Source organism: Ischnura elegans, chromosome 11 (genome assembly GCF_921293095.1).
Source record: "Ischnura elegans chromosome 11, ioIscEleg1.1, whole genome shotgun sequence".
Lineage (NCBI taxonomy): Eukaryota > Metazoa > Arthropoda > Insecta > Odonata > Coenagrionidae > Ischnura > Ischnura elegans.
Genome location: NC_060256.1, coordinates 41,170,371 through 41,192,334, shown reverse-complemented (window position 1 = coordinate 41,192,334; position 21,964 = coordinate 41,170,371). Strand labels below are relative to the sequence as shown.

The window sequence follows — 21,964 nt, the reverse complement described above, 5'->3', positions numbered from 1 at the left end:
GAACCTCGTTTCATTGAAAATAAGATGATATGGGCATACGTCCCCTTATATTATTGAAAATTGTAAATATGTTTGATGAGAGTGTTATAATAAGTTTTTGAAGAATATTTCAGATATCACAAAACTTAGTGCGCAGGTAAGATGATAAAATGATACTTGCTGGTCATTAGGCATCATCATTTTCTGTTAGTGAATGTGAATATAATCTTACATTGGCATCACGTTTTTCGCTTTTATAGCTTAAATGTTCTTCTAAAACTTATACAAGCTTTCTTATCAAACATATTTTAAATTTTGAATCATTTTAGAGGCTGCAGGCAGCTATTTTCTCCTTTCAATAAGACGAGTTTAAAAAAAATATATTTTTCATATTGTAATATTGTTATGTTTTTGAATCGATAATCGAAGAGAAGTAAGCTTGTTTAAATAGAAAAAAATCCTATAGTTCACTAATCAGTTGATATTAATTAAAGTTTTTATTTCTGCTGCAGTTCGGAAATTTCAATGCAACGTTGAGTAATATGTACTACATGGCTTGAAAACATACCGATTAGCAGCTTACCTATGATAATTTTGTTGTAATTGCTGCCATGGTGATAATGATTGTGATATAAACTCATCCTTGGGTCTCAGAAATAACCGCACTTTGACACTTAGCGATGAAATTACCCATGACTACTCCCTGATATTCTAATTGATTTTCTTTAAAGAGAGGATAAGCATCACGCTTATGCTACAATGATTTCAGTGTTTCACGCATGCCAGCATTTACGACGGAACTGGTTCCCAAGCGAGCAAGAGGTCAAAAGCAGGGAATTCACGAAGAGAGTTTAAATTTGTTTGGCGCAAAAGAGGAATATATCTGTGAAGAATAGTTCTTAAGAGAATTTCTGTGATAATCTTTAGAGGATTGTTTCAAGAAATATAGTATATATTTGGGGGAGTAGCTCAACCAATATCGATAAGATGATTGCCCCTTAGACCACCAATTTCGACCAAATGCGGCAAATCATCTTCATTGGATTAGAAATCGAAATTCCTAAAGTCTTTTTGCAATACAAGCAACGGTTTACAAGATATTAAAAAGTTATAAAACTGGCTTTATACGTATGCGTTTTGCATGAAAAACCATGTTTCCGGAAATAAGGAGGGTACAAAAAGCATATAATAGTCCTTTGAATAGATATTTTTTGGAAAGTTGGCACCACTGCGTTGTCCCAGCTAGCTTTTTGGGAAACAATAGCGAAATTGTGTTTTAAGGCCTGTTTACACGATACGCATATGTACGAGTTAATGTCTGATAGTATGAACGATGTTTGTGGACCAGAACGGAACATGCACAAATGCATGAACCAAAGTAGAAAAGGCTCTATATTCTGTTCATGCATGTTCGCACAGTTTCATCATTTAATCATAATCATTTAATTTAATAACTTTCATAACAAGATGAGGAGAATATGTTCTACAGAAATTGTTATATTTTGATTGTATTATAATCTCAAATATGGAAAGATCTGTGAGACCCTAGTGCCCCCACCGCCATCCCCCGAAAACATTCCTGGATCCGTCCCTGCCGCGTTCATACATTTACTTGACGACGAACGAACATTAACTTGCACGAGCTAATGTACCGTGTAAACAGACCTTAATGTAGTGTTTTAATTGTGCTGTAATGGACGTATCTGAAGGCAATCATTGTCTTTAATTGTATCCTCTAGATCTTTTTGAGGAGCGTAAATAAAGGTAAAGGGCCAGTGACGCGGCACGATACCTTATTATAACCATTGACAGCCTTACTAGAGCAACCGACTTAAAGCATCTGCGAGGGTGGCAAAAAATATCACAATATTCACCCTACTCCTCTGATGGAGGGATTTTTAGTGAGAAGACTTAATGACAACGTCACTTGATAAGCCTCGTTGACTATTTCTGCAGAGTTGAGATGCTATTGCAACTTTAAAATAAAAGTGATCCCAGTTGAAGCGCGCCAAATGTATTTGGAAATACGAGAGAACTATTTTTAAAACTGAGACTATATTTATTTTCAGAGGTAAACTCATATGTGAGGTAATAGAGTTCTCAGAGAGGTGCTCAATATCTATGTCCGGGTGCTCGAATATATGAATGCCCGGACAAGTTGACAATACTTACTTAAAATCTTTGTAGGATACTTGTATGTCTCACTAAGTACCCGATTGTCGAGGAAAATAGCAATTGCCTGGGTGTACATACCGCTCTTACCAATGTATCTGTGTAGCTAATCGAGTGCTGACACAAATACATCGGTACTTAAAAGAAGCAAGACACCCGAGTTTGAAGAGCTCCAGCGTCTAAACAAAGCAGTCATTTTCAATACATCAAGAGGAAAACGAAAGAGAGTTTATTTCTACGTTGGATCATTTAATTTATAAATTCACCGGCTTCATAGCATTTCCTGTGCTTAATTTTTTATTAAAAAAGTACCCGTTTTATCGCGTGAAATCAAGTTGCCCAATTTTGAGCTCCCGATATTCCCGTAGTTTTTATTCCAGTAATTTGCAATTTTGATTTAAGAAAGCCAAATTCAGTATTAACAGTTTCCCTAAAATAAACTGTTTATACCACTAAAATTGATGGATTTGTTGTAAACAACGAAAATCTTTGCTACTTCGAAACCAATGGGTCAATTGAAAATTGATTTTTCATCAGTTACCTGAGTGCCTGTATAGATACTCGAGTAGCGTATGAGAACTCTGATATGAAAACTTGATGAAACGCAAATACATTGAACAACTGTGTCTCACTATTTCAGAGCTTCAACCAGGAGCCGTAAACTTAAACGGTCACTGTATAGAGCTTCCTGTCCAACGAGAGGTCATGACCTCAGTGACCTAATCCTTTATCCGCCACTGTTTATCAATTCCGAAGATTCGCGGCTACTTCACTATTTACTTCGTATTTCACGTTGGCACAAACAAAAATTACTGATTGATAATTCTAATGATTTTGAAGTATCTTTTTCTTTTAACGAATCTGTTGTAAAGATCGTATTTCATTTCTCATCCCTTCTTTACGATTAAATAATCTTAAGAATTCATTGACTCGGTTATTAGCACTATTAGCATTAGAATTTGCTACAGTTGCATGGGATCCCCATGAAATAGGGCACATAGAAAAGTTGGAAAAAGTTCAGAGAAACAATGCTTTTTTTTAGTGAATTAAGCAAGCACACAAGATGTGAAAGTGTAAAAGCAATCCAAAACGGATTGGGTTGGCAATCCATAAAAGAGCAAAGGAGAGGTAATAAACTTTTAAATCAGTAAAAAGCATACAGACCAGTATCAGTATGGGCAGAAATCAATAGGAGACAAGAAAGTCAATTTTGGGTGGCTAAAAGTGACTATAAATTTAAAATAAAAACAAGGAAACAAAGAAGCGATGCGTGTAGTAAACATTCATAAGTAGAATCGGCAACGGAAGAATGTAATGCCCAACCTGAAAAAGTCCTGAATCCTTATCCCATAAGCATGAATGCATTTTAAAGGAGACGTCGGGATGTGATGTGAAGACTTAACTTATTTTACGTGTATATTGAGTTGTTATTGTGCATTGCTATCAGGTTACAACCAACAGTAATATTCTGTTCAATTACAAAAATGATGTAATTTTTTTTATAATTACCGCATTCATCTGAATATAGTCCCCCCTTTTTTCCAAAAATGTCCACGGAAAAAGTTAAGGGGGGACTATATTCAGACGCATTTTTTTTTATTTTTCCAGAAACTGAAACCTCAAAATTAGGGGGGGGGCTATATTCAGAGGTGGACTATATTCGGAGAAATGCCTTATCAACTAGTCCTATAGAGAGAGGGTAAAAATGCAAGATTCATGAGATATGATTAACACCATTATTCTCACAGGCAATCAAGGTCATCAGGAATCGATGGACTTCGGCCAATGTCCATGCCCTCCGAGTTCTCTCCTCGCCGAGTCCACAGCTAACCATTAATTGCACTTAAATCGCGAGGAAAACATTATCGACCACCCGCATTCGCTCCAAAACGGCTGTGATCCGCTCGTTTTACTGTTCTTCACCCAATAAATCGTAATCGAATGAGCCTCTTTGACAGCCAAACTTCTGCGCAGAAGTCTTATCCCTAACAATGAATCATACTTAACACCTCTCTGTTACTGCAGTGGTAACCGCTAGGGTTTTTCTTTGGGCATACGTGAAAAGACTAGAGGTAGGTCTTCGACCAGCATTATAGTGACTTCAACATGAGTTATAAATGTATAAAAGTTTTGGGAATTTGGGTAAAACACATGAGACTCACGGAGACCTACTGATACATGGCTTTCACGTTGTGAGACTTGACGATACCAAAGCCACTTACGTACGCATTCACGGAAAACTGAGTTTTAAGCAAGTTACAGCGAATTGTATTGAATACAATATAAAAATAGATGCATTAAGAATTAATTAACGTCACATCAATATTCTAATAATTATTAGAGAGGGCTCCTCAGGGAAAAAATAAAAATTCCCATTGTCAGAAATAATATCCAGTAGAATTATAAACATAATTTGATGGAACAATGATACCGGATACTGCACTCAAAGAAATGAAATAAAGGATGCACAATTATAAGTATTATATTTAAAGGTGTAAAAAAGTAATGATACCTGGATTTAAATCCTCATATTATTTTATTGTAATACGAGACAATTATAAGAAAACTGAGATTAACTTCCCGAGGAATTTCATTCAAATATAAGAAACAGGTTAAATAATCTCCACTTACTGCATCAATCAAAATGTTTCAATCGATTCAAACATAAATTAATTGAGTTATTTTTATTTCCCAGAAAAAAGTTAGTGTAATCACTCATTATGACTAAACCGCACTTCAAAATAGTAGAAAATTTGCACCGGTAGATAATAATCATGGCTAATGGATTTTTACGAAACTGAGCCAGATTCATGAAAATTAAACGCTCAATTCCGCTGGAGATCAGGAAAAGATCGTTCGGAAATTAATTAAATTTAGCTTGAATTAAATGCTTATAATGATGGAAAATCAACGTTAAAAAGTAGAGATGTATATTCATCCTCCCGCTGATGGTTTAAGCGTAAAACTTTGTGTCCAAAACGGATATTTTCGAAATGTAACCCAAAAATTTCTGCCATGACATATTTGAAATAAAAAGATCCTTTAAAACTATGGATAATGTGTTTTAATGGCATTGCTAGGGAATTTTCAACGGCAAGAAACATAGTGAACTTCACAGAAATTATGCATGGGAAGATAAACGAAAGTAAGAATAAAAATTATATCGATTCTGAGGGAGGAAAAACTGAAGAAGTATTGAGAAGAATTAGGGATGTCGCAAAGTAAAAAGTAGATATACTTTTATGTGTATACTTCCAAAACAAGGAAATGTGAGTTTTAAACAAGTTACAGCGAATTGTATTGAATCAAATATAAAAATACATTAATTGGATACCTTATTACCATTATAATCAATTAATTAACGTAAAAATCTAATAATAAATAGAAAAAAATTAAATTTTATTTAGTGAAAATAATATCAGTAGAATTCTTCTTTTAAATTGACAAAACAATAACTAGATACTGCACCGAAAGCAATGAAATGATGGATGCACACTTATAAGTACATATATAAGGTGTAAGAAGAGTCATGATTCATGGAATTTAATGCCCATATTATTCTTTCCATAACAGGTTATCGGGGAAATTCATATGGAAGGAACAAAAAAAATATTAAACCAACGATTGCAGGAGAAGCGGAAGAAGTCATCCGGAGGATGATCGAGATAAAATCAGGTTTGAATACAGAATGAAAATTATGAGTGATTTCATTGTAAGGCGTCATGTTGAGTAATTTTCGTCGACAAAAAGGGCAGGTAATGGAGTGGGGAATTAAGAAACGTTACCTTCAGTACCGTGACTGTTTAAGTCAATGTTTTAACTTAATGTATATTTAAACCGTGCAGGCAAAACATTTTTTTCCCTTTTTTCCCTTCGAAAGTATGAATATCGACCAATATTGAAGGGCTAGGAGGAGTAATTAATTTATTGTGCACCTTTAATATTCTTGACACCATTTTTTCACCTTATAGAGCTATTTATTTAGGTATAAACTTCGAAGTTATTCGGGGAAACTGAACTCCAAAGGTGTTTTCTATTCATTGGATTGAGAGGATTACATTCACAGATTCCCTCTCAGAGATGAAAAAAACATTGAAACTTATAAATGGAATTTCAGCGATGAAATACAACTAAAATCATGATTGGTTACAAAAGAAGAGAGTATGGTAAGATATCATGCTGAGTTGTGTTAATATATGAATCTGTATTAGGTGGAAAATTTATCATTATTAGTACCATAACTGTTCTGGCCTACTTTTCAGTCGAAATTCTCTCTAACATACACAAGCCAAAGAGTTTTATGCTTCCTTTTCCATTCGCATGCATTAACCCATTACCTTCCGGTGATCTCACATGATATCAGCAGCTCTAAACGTGAAATTTCACTGGGAGATATTTATACCTGAGGTTTTTACTAAACTTAAAACAAAGCCTAAAATTAGATAGAATTAACATAGAGAAATTTAGAAAAATATATGCTAAATAAAATGGAAAAGATGGTGTTCGAATCAAGAAATGTTAATGAGAAAAACAGTTAACTTACTAGTACAATCCTGAATTACGTGGTGTAAATGAAAATGTTCAATCAAAAGAACAAAAAGACTTTATCACAAATATAATAAATAAACATTAATTGCAATGCATTCAAAATGGAATATCGATATTACTTCCTCAAAAAAAGATGATTTTACAGTTGGATATATAATATATGAAACTAACCAACCAAGAAAAAAATTCAAGTACCTATTCGGTTTTCAAGAAAAGCAGCAGGGACACTACAAATAAAACCGTTCGACATCGCACGAGAAGCACAACTAAATATGAGACTGCATTTCGATAGAAAAACGAGAATATGTCCCTCTAATAAAACCACTCGCGTATACCTTGTTGGCAAACCTTTAAATAGGTATGGGAGACTGGGAAAAGGAGACCATGGATCATAGACGGCTCTTGCGTAGAAAAAGAGTTAGTTTGTTTGTAAAAAAAGTCAGTTTCCCTACATTAAGCACACGATGTAAGTCCATTCTCCGTAGTAGTACATGGAATGCACTCAAAGAAAGAAACCTTCCAGTGTACCTCTTGAAGTGCGCAGCGATTGCCTAATAAGGGTCATTCATTGCAATATTAATTGGTTCTACTTTCTCGTGACTATTATATATCACGATTATATCTATTATCCAGATATAAAAGTGAATGTGGCCATTTAGCATCCACGCACTTGCAGCGTCGCCGTAATCTTCTCCGTCTGCGGAAGTATCTACTTTTTCTCTACATTTTTGTAAAATATTGGCTGAAAACAGGATCCGCCATTTTGTTAAATATCTATGGTTATTGATGAAATAAAATCTTTAAAAACTCTCCAAATGTAAGAAAAAGAAGTTTTAATTAAGATGGTATAGCATTTTTGTCAATAAAATCATTCATGAAACCACTGCACGAGGATAGAGCTGGAAATTTTCAGAAAAAATCGAGGTTGGTCGTTCTGCGCTAAATTTGTTCAACTTTGACCTCAAATACATTTTTAACGTGAAGGCACAGGAAGGAAAAAATCTAAAAAGTTATGCAAAATCTATCTGAGAATATGTATGCGAAGTTTCAACTTTCTTTCGTTTTTTACGTTTTGGCCAGGTTTTTTTCGATTCTAGCCCACTGTCCGCCGCCGCGATAGGAGCCCGTCGATGCCTCCAGGGTAGGGATAGGGAAATACCCTCGCCGCGCCGCCATGAAAGACGACAGGGCCCACTATTAGCGAAATCATTACTTAATTTACCAGCGAAATTGGATTCCTTTTCTATGAGAAAACAATCCAAAGATCATTTCCTTGGATTTATTCGAGGATATTGGTTCCAATAATTTAAATTGGTCGATTATATATTAGTTAATAAAACTAGAAAATAATCAATCAATTCTTGATTCATACTGCCGAAATTTTTCTCCATACCATTTCCCTTCACCCACTGTCACTCTCAATCAGTGATTTCACCGTTAGGTTGGTTTGCATAGAAGAGGGTTGTAACAATTAATGCTAAAGCCTGAATCACACGATCATTTTTTTTTCGTCGCGAAAGTGATCACTATCGCGACCACTGCGCAAAATGATCGTCGCCGGCAATTGTTTTTCGCGATCGCGATGAGGATTCCCATCGCCATTTTTCATCCCTCGTGCGGTCGCTTTTTCCGTCGCTAAAACCGTCACTAAAATCCCATATCAGCCAATCGGAACGCATTCCCCTATGGAGCGATTGCAGCGCAACGTTTGACAATTGTGGGAACGGCATAAATAAACAAACACGCTATATAATTTCGTGATGTGGGTCCTATGACAACGAGCTGTGATATTGGAAATGATGCGAAAAGCGACGGCGGGAGTGACCGTGTGATTCAGAAAAATGATCACTAGAGCGATTGCTTTTCGCGACGGGAAAAGTGATCTCTATCGAGATCACTTTCGCGACGAAAAAAAATGATCGTGTGATTCAGGCTTAAGTTAATATAAACATAATTTATGAAAGGGATATTGTACTTGCCTTTATATTAATATTCACTTTTAAATTTATCAATTCACCATCTAACTCCAATTACTACTCATGAATATCCTAAATTATTTCATTTCCTTTTTGTACACAAACAGCCTATGCACATAGTAAAAGCAATAATAACCCAATTCCGGGAATCGAACCACGAACCTATAGCTTTCCAGGCCTATGAAAATTATTTATCCCTCCAAAGTTTTATTTCTATGGAAACTAATACTTTTATGTTCTTAGTGAAAGAAAAGCATTTATTTGAGAAGTACAGTATTATATCTATACGAAAAACCATATTTTTCAGCGCTGGAAACGAGCATTGGAATCATTTTGCAACAAGATGCGCTTTATTAAATCTATCCCACTGGTAAAGCTCATCTTGTAGCAAAATGATTCCAATGCTCGTTTCCAGCGCTTTAATATACCACCACTGTGTGAAACCACTACAATATCTATATTCCTTAATTCTTATGGTAGTTTAATTCTTTTATTACAATTATGGAAACTGGATGGCGTAGTGGTGTGCGCATTAGTCTGAAGGGATAATGATGACGGATGAAGTGAAGTATCTAGGAGTTACGATAACTTCGTACATGTACTGGGTAACGCACATAAGGAATATTTTTGGGAGAGCCCAAAAGAAGCTAGTACTCGTCAAGCGTATTGTGAGAAGATTTATGGACGAGAAAGTAAAAGAAAGGTGCAACTTCACACTCGTGCAGCCACATCTTGAATATGCAACGAGCATATGGGATCCGGTGCAGAAAGTCTTAATCCGTGAGCTGAATAAAATATAAAGGAAAGCTTTGCGATTCGTCAAAAAATGCTACCGGCGTACTGGCAGGGTTATCCAGATGTTAAACGAATTATGCTGGGAGCCGCTGGAGACTCGGAGAAAACGCGCTAGGCTTTGATTGCTTGAGCAATTGAGAATAGGATTCAAGTGCAACACGGAGAACATCATATTAGAGGCTCCCTACTACATCACCAGACCTGACAGAAACAAAAAATTAATTGGAATACTTTTCCTAGCGGATAGGTATGGCAATTCGTTTTTCCCCGGCACGGCAAAAGACATAAATAAATGCTATGCGGAATTTCTTGAGAGCATTTCCTATTTATGTATAAACGGCTGGGGTCCAAATACGTCTATCGAGACGGTTTGCGGGGTAATATGTAGATTTAAGGTCCGTGATTCGAATCCCTCTCTGGGAGGATATATCCTATGGCAACTATTGTAGACATCAACAACGTTAACAAGTAGGCTAGAAATACAACCAACATATTGAAATTATAAATAACTATCCGAATCTGCTATCTAGGCATTAGTGTGACAAATTAAATTACAACCAGCAGCTAAGACAACAACCAGTTTAATGGCTGCCCGACTATACTATATGTATAGCGTGGGCAAGGGGACTGCAAAAGGAGGCCCAATTCTATCCCACAATAGGTTGTTTTCTGTTGCCACTTCATCACATTTTAATCGGCTTTCAAAAATGTCCGCAGCGCGGTGATGAAAGCATTGCGATCCACTTTTTTCCAGTATTTTTCAGTATAATTGCTGCAATTGCGAGGAATAGCACTGAGCTTTTATGAATTTGATAGATCACATGATCACGTGCATAAATTTCTGTTAACACCCCTAATTATATCTTATACCCCCGTGAAACTCGGATCTATTTGTCCGTCAGCGACGCGAGTGGCGACTTCTGTAAACCAATTTAAATGCGCGGTGGGTGACAACACATTTATAGAACGACTAGAGAATCCTCTTTTGTAATATTCGTGATCGTGGGCACTGTATGCGCGCTATCTTCCCGTTCATTAGTTACAACACCGAACACTGCTAAAAAATCACTTTTTCCATACAGCCGATTATTGTAGTTGTATATATTCCCCCGCAATTATGTGAAGAAATTGAACGGTCAAAATTTTTTGGGTAGTTTATTGGGGTGCGGACAATGTATTCAAGATCCCAATTCAGTGAGATGACTGAAATTTCGACTCTTTAGCAAAGTTCCGGCGAGATAAACATCGCAAGCAGTACGGACCGTGAAGGAAAGAAGGGGGGACCGTTCCCAGCATGCACGGGTAACTTTACATCCATGCTCGTGTAGCACCGCAACGTTCGCTGACCTCCATAAATTCAAATATTTCGCGAATTCCGAGGGCAAAGTGGTATTCACCCTCGGTTAATTCATTCGGGGGAAGCAGACTGAGGGACCATTATATTCGGATGCTCATCTAAAACCTGAATCACACTATCATTTTTTTCCATAACTCAAGAGTGATAGATAGCTCCAGCGATAGGTTTTCAGGGACCGAAAGAGTGATGCCTCGACCCATCATTTTCTCAATCATTCCCACCTTCCCTTTTTCCGTCGCTTTTTCCGTCACTTTCCGTATTTACAACCAGGGGCGGATCCAGGATTTCTTTCTGAGGGGGGGCACAAGCAAGGCCGTATCCAGGATTTTGTTCTGGGGGGTAACAAGGATACCTCGTAATACAAAACGAACGCAATGATGATGGGGCCGCATTAAAAATCTTGCATATTATTCAAGAGTCTGCCCTCCCTCTATCTGCCTATGTTTATTACTGTCATTCAATGATATAAATGCCATACGAGGCGCTGCAATCGCTCCCTTAGACTACGGGAACATTTTTATACATTTTATTGGCTGACAGTGGAAAACGTTTTTAAAAGTTCAGCTACGTCCTTCGGTTTCCCAAAATTTTCATTGCTACCCGGGTGGAGTGCACTTTCCCTAATGCGGCTTAAAGCCTGAATCACACGATCATTTTCTTCCTTCGCGAAAAGTGATCACTTGAGCGATCGCTTTTCGCGACGGGAAAAGTGATCGCTCTAGTGATTATTTTTCTGAATCACACGGTCCCTCCCGCCGTCGCCTTTCGCATCACTTCCGATATCATAGCTTGTTGTCTTAGGACCCGCATAACGAAAATATATAGCGTGCTTGTTTATCTATGTCGTTCCCACGATTGTCAAACGTTGCGCTGAAATCGCTCCAAACGAGAATGCGTTCTGATTGGCTTATATGGGGTTTCAGTGACGGTTTCAGCGACGGAAAAAGCGACCATACGAGTGATGAAAAAAGTGATGGGAATCCTCATCATTGGAGTGATCGCGAAAAACAATTGCGCGCGAGGATCATTTGCGAGTGATCACTCTAGTGATGGCGATAGTAATCACTAGGAAATTACGAAAAAAATAATCGTGTGATTCAGGCTTAACTCTCCCCGGCCATCCCAGAAAACAAAACGTACGTTTCCTTAGTCTAAGGGATAAGCGGCCTTGCGTTGTGATTGGTCAATAACGTTCAGAACGAATTCCCACCGTCCCTTATTTCATCGCTCATTCCGTCACTTTGAGCATTTACAACTGTCATTCCATTGAAAGCCAAGCGTGGCGTTACAATCGCTGTTGGCAGCCGTGCGTTCTGATTGGCTGAAGGACGGTGTCAGCGATGGGTTCAGCTACGGAAAAAGGGACGAGCCGAGCGATGGTAAAAGGGATGGGATATGTCCATCGAGTCATCGCGGAAAATGATTACGGGGAAAGGTAATTTTTTCCGCCATTGCTGGAGCTGTCCCTCCAAAGGGATGAAAAATATGATCGCGCGAGTCAGGCTTAAAGGAAAGCAAATCGTACGTGGCGGTCGGTATCAGCCGAGCAAAAACGTGATCCTTCCTTCGTGATCCGGTCGTCAGTTCGAAGAATTGGCTTATTCGGTCGCCTTCGTGTTCCGCACATTCTATGGCCGCAAAAAGGGTCTAAAAAAGGGTCCACTAATCTGTATTCCGCAAATGAACAGTAGGTAGTTGTTCTGAGCGGGTGTGGAACATCATTCTGGTTCCATTTATAACTTAAAGGGGTATGTTATTTTTCTGGCATGTTATCTTAATATATCCATTCCCCTACCATGAGTAGATAAGAGACAGAATGAATGATTCTATATGATCCCAACCGATCTCGAATTAATATCAGTCACACAAAACAGATCGAGGAACAACTATCACTCTCTGCGCAAAGTACTACAGAACGACGTCGTGAAACTACATAAAAGGATAATTAGTTCATCACGCGTCCCTGACATGAGCTGCTGTCTGTGAGTACTTCCTCACTATTGGGACTAAGGTGAAATAGTGCATCGAATCTGAGGTGCTGGTTGGTTTTATCTCTTCTCTATGACAAAATTATTTAGCATTACGTGCGGAGTAATTGATTCCGCTTATAAAATAATTTTGGATTCTAAAGTAACCATCATCATACATAATCATCCATACAGCAATAAATATTTATAAGATGTCCACATAATATCCCCAATGCCTGTCGCCTGCATAGAGAAGATGCCTTGGATTGACTTGGAGAAATATTTTTAGAAGTTTTTAATGTCAGAATATGCTTTGTCCCATTTATTTTACATAAACCAAGACAACTTTTTGATAGCTACTAATCATTGCTACATAATTGTTTGTTTATGGTAAATATTGTAGCAAAGAAAACTAGAATATCATCGCTTACCATAAAATGTTTTGACATTCGGGTTTATCACACTACTGTAAATTATCGCAGATACGTAAAATATAACAATGTTTTCAATCGAATGTAATCCAACGATTAATTTTTATCGCTGTTTTTTTAAGTCGTTCATCGCGAGAATATATACTATCGTGTGTGGTGTGATATACACTAGATTTATCTTTGCCTACGAGTCCAAAGACTGAAATGTTAACGGTCGGCAAGACCCAATCTTATAGAAGGTATGAAGTCGACAGAAGGATATTCATAAAAAGATCTTGATAGTGAGACATACGTTCAAGATTGGATCGACAGTATCTACAACACAAGGATTTTTAAGTGCATCAGATAACATTAACGTCAGAGTGATTAGCCGATTAATATTAACAGATTTCAATTTTGGATATGTCTGATAATGCAATTGATAATTAAAATAGCTTGGTTTAAGTCCACAAAAATTCGTCGAGTCGGGTTTCAACAATTAGCGCCTAGAGGTGCTAGTGCGATCTTGGTAGGTGGCACTACTTAAGTGTTCAAACCCGGGTCGATGATTGTAATATATTATTTGGACTAATTTCTGCCGCCACTCCCACTCAAATTTACTGCAACCAGCACTTCTTTGATATCTTCTGAAGCAATTGCTTGCATAAATCAGGTTTTTATAATGCTTGTACTTGTGCTTTTACGGCATCATAAATTCACAACAAGCTTTAGTTTTTCAAATAGGCCTCTGAATACTACTAAGATTTACATACAATATATATCACGCAGCAAAAATAAACCCCTGAATGAATGAAGTGAAGACATGATAGAATCGGATTGACGGTAGTAGAGGTTCTACAGAGGCCGCCCGATCCCCGCTTGAATTTTGTGTGGAGAAAATTTCTGGCGCAAAACTCCGTCCGTCGAATGGGACGTTAAGCCGTGGTCCCCATGGCGCCTTCCCTTAAGAGTAGGCTAATGCCGACGCCGGGTGTCTCCCCATCCTACCCTCATGGCGCAAATAACCTTAGCTGTCGGTCGCCTCCTTCAAATACCATACCATACCTGTGAAGACATGCCGATGATGGGCTGTACTGCGTCTATAAAATTTGCAAAATATCATGACTTCGGTAGGTGATGGTATATAGATTTTTAAATTAAACTTTATAATCTGATTCTTGCAAATAAAACCAAAAAAACAAGAAAGCCATTTCTCATTCAAAAACTTTATTACGCCAACACAGAATAGGAACGTTCTCTCTGATATTATATTTTGTAGGTGCAGTAGAGGATTCAGGAAAAACTCGAGGGGGGGGGGGCGCAAAAGATATCTTGAGTTACCTTTACTTTTATCGTAATAAAAATTAGCATGTCACATCGAAAGTTTAAGAAAGTATTAATTAAAGTGATTATACACATATACAAGACAATGCCATGTTATGATAAAGAACAGTTACAATTACGGTTCTGCTATGTTTGCCAATACCTACGGGCGGCCCCGCAAGGGGCCCCCGCGGATGCATATGGGGTGCGCGCCCCCATATGCATCCGCCACTGATTAGATGCCATAATATTTGTTAATAAAAGGCAATACTAAAAAATTATCTCGTTGGCCAAGCTCCATATGATGCTTTACGATATTTTTTTAATTTTATTTCTTCGACCGTAAGTTTTGGGCCAATATTTTCCCTAAGCAACGCATCTACTGTTTACGCGATTTTAGATTCAAACACATTAATCACTTTCACTAACATCGCTTCGGTCGGCAGCATAGTTTGTATATATTAAAAAAAATGCGGGAGTTTTCTTTCTGAGCGCGTAGGAGCGTTACAATGGCATTTAAGTTCTTGAATTATTTAAATTCAGCTACCGCATAACTGATTCTATCTCTAATCTAACACATCTCCCTGGTCACTCCACCGGTAAATGGGCCCTTGGAAACAAGAACCAATACCATGAATATCTCCGATGAGAATGTTTTACTAAAATACGTTTATGATTATCACGACAGGAATCAGCAGCGGAGATAATGAGTAAAAATCACATGACTGCGGTCAAACCTAGACAGAGCGCATCGCCAAACCCCGCCGCTGGATCATCGAAGACATCCCATCGTGCAATCAAGCTTAAAAGCTCAGCGATAGGGCCCAGACAGGGGTACCAGCAGTTCAAATACTACACCAGCGTCGCGGCTCAGGCCATCCTACAGCAACAAGCGGAGGGCGGTGATTTCTCCGTGGGCATCGACGTCAAAGACGCGCGAACGTTGGGAGATGTTGTGATACAAAGCGTCGAAAACGAAAGGCTAAGGCCAGTGGTCAGGCTGGTGAGCATAGCCCACGTCCCAGGATGGCAGAAGGGTGACCACGTCATCAACCGCGTCGATTTGACCGGCAAGAAGGGTCCATTCTCGATCACGAAGCACTTTCGATCTTACTACGACATTTACAAAGACCGAAAATTCCTTCGGGACGACCAGAAGATCAAAGATGTCACCATAGTCACTAACGCAAGTTTCAGTGGCAGTGATGATTTTACTAGTAATATGTTCGAGGAGGAGAGATTCGGCGAACACTCAATTTTGGGATCCCAATTCTCAATTTGGATCCCGAGGGGTCAATGTGACCGTAGGGAAGATCTTGAGTTCCGACTGGCAAAAGCAGTGAATGAGGAGATGGACGAGCTCAAACCCTTAATAGACACTTTCTTTAAGCAGTTGAGGGTGATCCCAGAAGTCAGAGGGTCAGAAATTCTAAAAAGGGGGTCCACAGACATCCTATCCAAAATGTACGGAAACGAAAATGCCTCTCTGCATTACCTCATGTTGATGGAAGTTGTGGATGACTGGGCGGTAGACACAGTCGCGCGCTACTTAACGTCTCAATGCCTAAAAAATATCCTGGATGAGATTGACCATAAAATAAAACTCTAGCTCAACGGTAGAGTCAAATCATGGAGGAAGACGATCAATGTCAATGTTTCAGGTTTTTTGTTTTTCCATTAAGACGATGAGCAAAAAACAAAATACTGAATTTAGGATTAAGAATTGAGCTAAATGAAGATCCAATATTGAAATGACCGTGTACGAGGGTTCCTTGTACGTTTTTTATTTTATTTAGTGCTATTGATTTACTCTTATATATTTTTAAACACAAAAATAACCCAGGTTGGGTGAGACACAGTGAAAAGGAATATATGTGTATCCATATACGAGTATGCTTCTCGTATGTTTCCGGCCATTATTCCATCTCCACGATACCGTATCGAATCGTCATGTGTTTTTTTTGTCTCTCTGTTTTGACTTCTATCTATTTTTTTTTTTTTTTAATATTCGCCCAAGGCGACATGTATGAATGTGCATATGCTACTATGTTATAAAAATGCAAAGCTATAAACCAGAATTGACATTGTACAAATTATTTCAAAATCTCTTCTTCCAAAAATATGCTTGCCATGAAGATTCATTTCTATCATGGTCACTCGTAGAAATTAAGCAACGTTAGATTCTGACCTCGTTACCATCCAGTGTAGCTGTATTGCTTCGGATAATTCTGAGGTAACAAGTTGACGTACCACCAGAATATTTAGCTGGATAACTAAAGGCGACCATAAGAGGAACGCACTTAAATATCTTCACAGTCGCCAAAAGAAATTTTTTCTGGGCGGAAATGGGTAAAGTATCCTTTAAAAGGAGTAGAGAGCCTATGGCAGGTAGCATGTCCAAACGCGGCTTATCGGCGTAGAAATGCGGAACTGGATGGAGCTCTGTACAATGGAGCCGCACAGGACAAGATACGATATGGATCGAGCTGGTAGCTAGCCCTTCTCCGTTATCCCTCCGCTAGCTCCGTTTCGGGAGGGACAAATCTCCCTTCGCAATCTACTGAGGTGAATGACTGGGGATATTCAAACTCATCGAAGATATACTACAAATATGAAAGATAGACATGGAAATCTTAAGCACAATGTCACTGGTAGGAACTACCCAACCACCCTTGACAACCAGGTTTCTGGGAATAAACTCCTCTAGCCCAAAGAGATCCAAAAACATGGAATTATACCTGCTGTCGTTTTGCGCCCAATTTATTCGGGGGCGCCACTTGGCAGCGGTATCGCGTTCAGTGTGACTTTCGCCATTAACCTTAGTGGAAGTGGCCTTTTTTTTAGTTGAAAATCGTCTCGCATGCGTCACATTTGCGGTTTACATGATATGACTGGCTCTGTTACGTATTTATGTCTTGTGTTTCCCCGTGAAAAGTAGATATCGATGACTGGTAGCGCCGCGAGTGGCGATTTTTTAAATCAAATTTTAAAGCGCGGGAGCGACAACAATTCTAGCAGGCAGACATCCTCTAATGCAAAGCCTAAATAACACGGTCAGTTTCTTTCGTCGCGAAAAGTGATCACTGGAGCGATCGCTATTCGCGACGGGAAAAGTGATCGCTCTAGACATCATTTTTCTGATTCACACGGCCCCTCCCGCCGTCGCCTTTCGCATCACTTTCGATATCACAGCTCGTTGTCATAGGACCCACATCATGGGCGTACCCAGCGAGGGTCAGGGGTAGGGGGGGGCAGCTGCCCCCCCCCCAAAAAATCGCAAAAGTCTTTAAGTAAAATCAGTACTGAATTGAAACGAAATTATTCAACAAACTTTCTTTAAACCCTCGAAAAATGATATATATTAGTAAAAGATATGTAACTAAAATAGAACTATTTTTTCGAGGAAATAATCTCATAAATCCCATAGCTTGCCCCTCCCTAGACCGTGGTTTGCCCCTTCCGCCTGGACCATGACTTGCCCCCCCCCCCCTAATTATGATACTGGTTAAGCCATTGACCCACATAACGAAAATATAAAGCGTGTTTGTTTATCTATGTCGTTCCCACGATTGTCAAACGTTGCGCTGCAATCGCTCCATATGGGCATGCGTTCCGATTGGCTTGGGTTTTAGCGACCGGACGAGTGATGGGAATCCTCATAGCGATCGTGATCACGAAAAACAATTGCCGTCGACGATCGTTTGAGAGTGATCACTCTGGTGATCGCGATGGCGATCACTGTGAAATGACGGATAAAATTATCGTGTGATTCAGGCTTAATACTCTTAGAATGGACTCTTCCAGTCCAAGGATCGTCTACTGCTCAAGCTTTGCCGTAAGTATTCTCCCGGACTGTACGTCGCAGGGGCGGATCGCGGTCGTTATGGGGGGTTCATTTCTTTCGCGGTACACTGACTACATTGTACATGTTCATTGTGCACATAAAACAATATATACATAGTACATTTGTTTTATAGGTTAATATTTTTCTAAATTGCTAAAATTAATTGGTTTGGGGGTAGGGCACATGCCCCCCTGGCTACACCCTCATCTGTTCAAACTATTGTTTGTGCTGAATTTTAAGGTGAGTGAAATATTCGAGTATCTATATATCTTTTCATCCTGATTATTGTGTATTTCAACGAAGCTCAAAATTAATCCATAAATCATAGCTTCAAATATTCCGTTGAAAAAAGACTCCATATAAATCTTCATCACTCCTCAAGCAGTCAACATAAATAGATTCCTCATGGCCGATGAGAGACTAAAATCTTCATGGTTGAAACCAGAAGACCGCGGCCAATTAGATCCACCATGTGACCATCTCGCCCAAAAAATCATACCATGCATTTTTCTCAGTTCCCCAACGCAGAGATTTTGATATTTCGCATTTGAGGTCAATTTTCTCGTTGGAAAAAAGCTTCCATTTTGGAATCGGAGCGTAACGTAGGATTCGATGCACAAAAATCACCAAAGGTGAATCCTTTGTTATGATTTTAAGATGATTAAAGGAAGGGATTTCTAGTTGCCACCCTCAAGAGTTTCTTTTACCAACATCTCGTCTCGTTGTATTTAATGTAAAACACATGCATCACTGTTCAAATATTCATTTCCGAAATGGAACCTATACTCACGTTCCCGATATTGAAAAATATTGTGTGCTCATGGAGTGTAATGTTCAATGTCACGATTACTAATCAAAATAGCACAAATTAAAAAACACACAATTGCAAGGGCGTACCCAGGAACAAAAATAGGGTGGGGGGAAGCCATGGTTGTTCTCAGGTAAGATTTGAGCATGGAAAAAATCCATGAAATCAAAATTTTAAGGAAATTGTAACAGCTCTTTATTAGATTTTAAAATTATTTGCTTGAAAAAATATCATTTTCCTTAAAGGCATTTGCGAGTTTTTCTTCTGGGGGGCAGCTGCCCCCTCCTGCCCCTCGCTGACTACGCCCGTGCACAATTATCCTTGGTTATTACTCTAGAAGAAACATCCGGAACAACTACACGTTCCATTACTTCACTAATCAAACTATACTTAAATTGCAAACACAATTGGTAACTATTCGGGACGAAAAATCGGGATCGACGACGCTTACAACCGAAAAAAACGTACTGAGTGGATCATTGCACTCATTACCGCCCGCGGCGCGGTAATGAGTGCAATGTGAGCCACTTTTTCCATATTTGCATTATTACGTTTGTAATTGGGAGGAATAGCATTGAAAAGTGAATTTGAATCAGCAATGAATTTGATAGATTACATCATCATATATATAAATTTCGGTTAACACCCCTAATTATACCTTATATCTCCGCGAAGCTCAGATCACTGTGTCCGTCAGCGGCGAGAGTGGCGACTTTAGTAAACATATTTAAATGGACGGTGGGTGACAACACATTTAGAGGCGGTATTGAGGATCCTCATTTTTAATATTCGTGGGAATAGCGGTGGATTCCTGTATACCTGAAGACGCTGGTTGAGTTGCTCATCGAAACGTCGCGTCGGAAGGAGATACGGAGGAATTTACCCGGTGGGAAACCCGAGAAATCTGTGTTATCGTGATAAGAAACTCGACTACCACCCAAAATTCCCCGATCTGAATTCTGGCTATGTGAAGGCTTTGTATTGCAGAAGTTTCATCATACTGCTTACGTTTTTGAGCATTATTCCGGTCAGATATTTTTTGATAAGGCCAACTAATTATGTACTACAGGTTATACGCTTAAAGCTCCAGATTTCCATTATAATGACTTAAATGTTGCATTTTATTACTCACCTCGCACTAACGTTCTGGATAATAAAATTCAGCATTACGATTCCTCCGTGAGTATCCTGTGGCCACCAGCGAATGCTCCGATAAATGAGGATCCCATTGAACACTGCTGAGTTTTTCTCAGCTCGGATCGAATGGTATTCACGTGGAATTGGACCCGCCTACCTTTAGCATGCTACCAAGCGTTTTACCTGAAAGGAAAAAATAGAAAAATGTTGAAAAGTATAAGAATAGGATTTGAGTACTATGTGTATTATGAAGGGAGAAATATTGATTTTTCCGCACATAATTTTAAGATTACCATTGTTTCTTCTAGATAGAGGCATACCGATTAATTATCATGTTACTGACGCCTATAGAAGGCTAAAATGGCTTAAAGTCAGTGAAAGACGTTCATGGCCTCTGCCGAAGTATATCAATATTAAGTTAGGAAAAATAACAAACTTTGCTTTCTACATCTTAAGTTTGGATCGTCTACTAGTCGTGATACTACGTAGAATCATTTTCAAGACTAGAGTGAAAACGATAGCATATCGAAACCAGTCGACGAGCAAAAGTTAAGTTGTAGAGAGCAAAGTTAGTTATTTCTTCAAACTTAAAATGGAACCCTACAAAGCAAAGCCCTAACTATTCATAGTACATACCAATGAAAGTGCATATCAATTTTCAATATAATGATGAGAAGTAGGCTGATATGCATCACAAAATTACATCTTCAGGTCACCTCAAGCAAGTTATATTGATGAGTATTGGGAGGGAAGTAAATGAAAAAAAATATATTATTGATATTGCTTTCAATAATCCAATTTGATACATGACGAACTATATACCGTAATGATAATGTCTTACACCGTATAAAAATTTGGTTTTTTTCCGATCAAGCTTTGTTTTTGTAGGTTAATCTCACAATCAGTTATATATTTTTCACATATTCAAGCCTGATGTTATCAGTTATGATATTTTGTTTTCAAGTTTCATGGATCAAAATGCCTTACACTCTTGCAGCTCATTGAATCGGCAATATATTAGTCTCCTCAGCGGATTTATTGCAGGTAAATCTCCTTCACGGGCAAAAATTCGGAGGGGAGACTGAAGCCCTCAACCCCCCCCCGAGTGCCTGCCTCCTTTCGTCGCAATCAAACTGATTCATAATTTTCACTCATATTTTTTAAGTAATGCCTATTTTAAAGTATAAAAATATTTCTTCCGAAACCGTGGCGGATGTATGGGGGGCTGAGAGGGCTTTGGCCCCCGTTGGGTATCCAAAATTTACTAGACAGAATGATTATTTTTTCGAACCCCACTTCTGCTGGAATTATACCCCCCCCCCTTGTCCCTCTCGTGGATCCGCCACTATTCCGAAATTGTGAAAAGTTAATTATTTGTAACTACTTTTGCTATTTCCACATTTTTCTGGTTAAGGTAAAGCCTACCATATACAGATATAGGCATCCCTCTATCATTTAAATATTAGAATACCAAACTCGTAAAAAAATAAACGCTTAATCGGAATAAATGCGGATTTTTACACGGAGTAAGTATCCATGGACATTAAAATTATACAGTTCGTTTAATTTAAAAACAGATTATTGACAATATTATCAAATATGTACATAACTTTATAATCGCTTAATTCCCATGACTCATCAATAACAT

The 21,964-nt window shown here is 38.5% G+C and overlaps 2 protein-coding genes across 2 annotated transcripts in view; one reads left to right on the top strand and one right to left on the bottom strand.

Annotated features, from left to right (window-relative positions):
- Window positions 1-21,964, bottom strand: part of LOC124167946 (vasopressin V2 receptor-like) — a 159,105-nt gene that overhangs the window by 31,486 nt on the left and 105,655 nt on the right. The window contains exon 2 of the mRNA XM_046546013.1: window positions 20,312-20,499. The gene's annotated coding sequence lies outside the window, so the exon portion shown is untranslated. The remainder of the gene's footprint in view (window positions 1-20,311; window positions 20,500-21,964) is intronic.
- On the top strand, window positions 12,705-16,605 carry LOC124167948. Its single transcript, XM_046546014.1, has 2 exons — window positions 12,705-12,809; window positions 15,216-16,605. Exon 2 carries the CDS (start codon window positions 15,234-15,236, stop codon window positions 16,134-16,136), a length of 903 nt encoding a protein of 300 aa, XP_046401970.1. The 5' UTR covers window positions 12,705-12,809; window positions 15,216-15,233; the 3' UTR covers window positions 16,137-16,605.